This window comes from Abramis brama (assembly GCF_963993115.1).
Source record: "Abramis brama genome assembly, chromosome: 8".
NCBI lineage: Eukaryota > Metazoa > Chordata > Actinopteri > Cypriniformes > Leuciscidae > Abramis > Abramis brama.
The window spans coordinates 3,931,148-3,935,062 of record NC_139970.1 but is presented as its reverse complement, the minus strand read 5'-3'; the positions used below and the strand labels follow the sequence as shown (position 1 = coordinate 3,935,062).

At 43.6% G+C, this 3,915-nt stretch overlaps 1 protein-coding gene across 1 annotated transcript; it reads left to right on the top strand.

Annotated features, from left to right (window-relative positions):
* The first annotated feature begins 288 nt into the window (after positions 1-288).
* On the top strand, positions 289-3,169 carry LOC311088064 (uncharacterized protein). The gene is made up of 4 exons (XM_084121713.1): positions 289-590; positions 1,403-1,534; positions 1,806-1,943; positions 2,199-3,169. The coding sequence occupies exons 1-4, from the start codon at positions 506-508 to the stop codon at positions 2,942-2,944; spliced, it is 1,101 nt and encodes a 366-aa protein (XP_083977839.1). The 5' UTR covers positions 289-505; the 3' UTR covers positions 2,945-3,169.
* Positions 3,170-3,915: the final 746 nt, after the last annotated feature.

Below are 3,915 nucleotides of genomic sequence, written 5' to 3'. Positions count from 1 at the left end.
CTACTAGTGCATTGCTGCCTCCCACTGGTGATAAAGATAGTCTACATTAAGGCTCCCCTTAGCCTATATTTTCCAATATATGTCCGCAGCCTTAGGTGTAGGAGTTTAGTCTTAATTACAACTTGTAACTTGTGGTAGAACTCTGACTTGTACCACGTGATCGCTGTACCACCTGACCACTGCACCACCTGACCACTGCAGATCCAACCCTAATCAAACACACCTGAACAAGCTAATCAAGGGCTTCAAGATTAGGCTATATTAGAAAGCTGCAGGCAAATGATTTTCATTAGGGTTGGAGTTACCCAGACCCCCAATTGGATCTTTAAAAACGCATTTTCATAAAGTGTTTTAAACTCTTTTGATAGTGTTTGTTGTGGGACTCAGCTGATATTTTGATGCAGCAACAGGGGTCTTTCTTTGTAGTTTTGTGGTCCGCCCCTCCTGACTCACTAATTCAGTGCATCTTCCAGCAGAGTTGATTTTGAGATTGCAGGTCGAGAGGATGACAGCTCAAGTGTACTGCTCGTTTAGTGCTGTTTTATTGTGTCTGTCTGCTTGTTTAAGCACAACAGACGCTGGAGTCCTAGGTGAGAAGTTCTTTTAGCTTCATTACGCAGCCCGAAGAAGTGCATAAATAAAGTGCCTTACAAAATTTGATTTCAGACACATCTGCTTGCAAAAATACAGTACAGACGTCAAGTGGAAGTTCATCTTTGTATGTTGGTTTAGTTTTAATAATAAGCAAAGTATAAATATGCAAACTGTCATAAGTTTATGCATTTTTCATTGCACAAGTAAAACCCATATAATCACTAATGGGCACTTTTGTTTACTGTTAAACACGAACATTAGTGTTATAATATGGCTGCAGAATTGTTACCGGACTGTATCAATCCTGAGTTTAAACTTTTGCCTAAAGTCTTTTTTTTGTTTGTTTTAAGAAATGCATAAGCCTACAATATAACGTGGGGAGCTAATTATAACCGATAACTCTGCATTTTACATATATAGTGGGTTTCTATATTTGTTTTGTTTTCTGTTGAGTAGCTTATTAAAATGCTTAAAAGGAAATGAGGGTGGTCATGTGGATGGCATCATTTTTGAAGATGTACACCAGTAAATTTGTATACAACAAATTAACTGATGTCCATGCTTTCTATCAGCATTGCACTATTACTCACTCTACTACAGTGGGGTAGGTTGTAACTTCACTCTCAGTCTTTGAAACTGATTGATGTGGTTTAGTGAAAAATGGTAGATTTCTAAGCTACTTGACTTGAAGCAGATAAATGTGTGAATATTATAAAGTTTGAGACTCATTGCAAAACCCCTGACTTGCAAATGCTGAAGCAAACTATTACAGCACTTCCTGGTCTCCCCTAATGATCCTCTTCTGTAGTTTCTGGTCAGTGTCCAGCGATGCTGACGGTCGTGCCCTCCCGACGAGATTGCACTTCTGATAGAGACTGCTCTGGAGGACACAAATGCTGTCAATTTCCCTGTGGGTCCGCGTGTGTGCCGCCTGTTTTCAGTGAGTTTTAATTATTGATGCATGCTATACATCTTCCAGGAAAAAAAAAACCCTGAAAAAGTTTTCACTCAGGAATTGCTAGCAAGTTTCACAAATAATTGCAAAGAAACCGTGAGTAACACATTGAACTAAACGTGAAACTATGAAGTAGATGGACTGAATATTCCGGTAAATCCTCCTACGATTTTTTTTTTTTTTTTTTTTTTCATACAGTGTATGAGACATTCAGTATTCAGTGATGTGGTTTCTCTGTCATGTGTCTCTATAACAGCAAAGGCAGGGGAGTGTCCAAGCACAAAGTCTGGAGCAGGAATGTGTGCAGAGTTGTGTTACTATGACAGTGACTGTCCGAACAATGAGAAATGCTGCAGCAATGGATGTGGACATCAGTGTATGGATCCATTTGCAGGTATTTATGTTATTATATTAGTGTTTGGGTCAGCTTCCTCATTTCAGTTTGTCTTGTTTTATAATTAATCGTTCTCAATGTAAAAAGTATTCAGCCAATAGCACAGGAAGGCTTTACAAAATTAATTCAAATGATTAATAATACGATCATGATTAAGAATTAAGGTGTAAAATTTGGTATTTGGGTTTTGTGCTGTATCTGAGACTGAATGCCTATAAACGGACTGACTGAAGTTGACTATCTGTATCCATCCAGTGAAGCCTGCAGCCGAACCGCCGAGGCCTCCAGGAAAGCCTGCAGCCGAACCTCCAAAGCCTCCAGTGAAGCCTGCAGTTGAACCTCCAAAGCCTCCAGGAAAGCCTGCAGCCGAACCTCCAGGAAAGCCTGCAGCCGAACCTCCAAAGCCTCCAGGGAAGCCTGCAGCCGAACCTCCAAAGCCTCCAGGAAAGCCTGCAGCCGAACCTCCAAAGCCTCCAGGAAAGCCTGCAACCGAACCTCCAAAGCCACCAGGAAAGCCTGCAGCTGAACCTCCAAAGCCTCCAGTGGAGCCTTCTACCGAAGAGCCGGAGCCTTCTAACGAACTGCCGGAGCCTTCTACAGAACTGCCGGAGCCTTCTGCTGAACTGCCGGAGCCTTCTACCGAACCTCTGGAGCCTTCAGACGAACTGCCAGTGACGCCTGCAGTGGAACCCCCAAAGCCTCCAGTGAAGCCTGCAGCCGAACCCCCGAAGCCTCCTGTAAAGCCTCCAATGAAGCCTGTGGCCGAACCCCCGAAGCCTCCAATGAAGCCTGCAGCTGAACCCCCGAAGCCTCCTGTGAAGCCTGTGGCCGAACTGCCCAAGCCTCCAATGAAGCCTGTGGCCGAACCGCCCAAGCCTCCAATGAAGCCTGCAGGCGAACCCCCGAGGCCTCCTGTGAAGCCTGCAGCGCCTCCAATGAAGCCTGCAGCTGAACCTCCAAAGCCAACTGACCCTTATGGCCAATGTCCTGGCCATAATTAATGTGGCTATGCATGCAGTGCTGATTTAACCATTGGATGTATGGTGTTTTCCCTGTTTATCACCAAATAAATCTCACACTTGTAAGACCATTTCCTCTCTTTTTCTTTTTTCTTTTTTTGGAAAACAAGGAATTAGATTTTTGTATTCCAGTGTTAGTTTGGCTGTTCTCTCACATAATGGCTCATTGGAATCAATGCGTGAGATCCCACTCTCCAAAGCCACGCCTCTTTCAAAATGCTTGAACGCACACAGCAGAGTCTGTAAAGTGTCACAGGTTGAAAGACTGCACTAAATTGCCTCATGTCTAAAATGCATAACATTACGGTGATAATGAATGTAAACAAATTGCAGTGCGCTAGTTGTACCACCTGACTGATGCAGATTCATTTCGGCGTTGATGGTGTTGACATGGAAACGTCTGAATCCAAATGCAATGATTGGACGAACAATTCTATGAATTCTGTGAAGTTTCAACCAGTATTGTCTATTGACCAATAGTCTTCTGCATTCTGAAGCATTTTAGTGAAATTGTCTTCTAGTGGTTGTTTTAATTTAGGAAGTTGCAACTTCAAGCCTATTAACAGATGATCCCTTTAGTTGCCTGCGACCAAATGAGTTCTGAATGCCTGTAATGCCGAGTTCACACTGCACAATTTTCAAAGTAGTCGGGTCCCTGTTCTTTTCACACTGCACGGCTATCTGGGGTAACGTTCAGTTGCTGCTGTGTGCACGATGCACCGACGACAGTTTCACAGTGCATGACTATACAACCGAACCCACGTGAGAAGTGGCAGGAGTAGTCGTGGCTGAGAGGTTATGGTGATGGACTTGAAATCCATTGGGGTCTCCCCGCGCAGGTTCGAACCCTGCCGACTGTGTGGCTCTTTGTCTGTTTGCGACAGGAATTGTGACATCTAGGAGCTTTGTACGAGCTGCTTTTTTTTTTTCTAACACGGACATTGGGCTCTTTT

What these genes read in the sequence shown, in the direction of transcription:
- LOC311088064 (XM_084121713.1), top strand. Translation starts at nt 506, where the DNA reads ATGACAGCTCAAGTGTACTGCTCGTTTAGTGCTGTTTTATTGTGTCTG. An exon ending in AACAGACGCTGGAGTCCTAG is followed by an intron (nt 591 to 1,402) that starts GTGAGAAGTTCT and finishes CCTCTTCTGTAG; the next exon opens with TTTCTGGTCAGTGTCCAGCG. An exon ending in GTGTATGGATCCATTTGCAG is followed by an intron (nt 1,944 to 2,198) that starts GTATTTATGTTA and finishes GTATCCATCCAG; the next exon opens with TGAAGCCTGCAGCCGAACCG.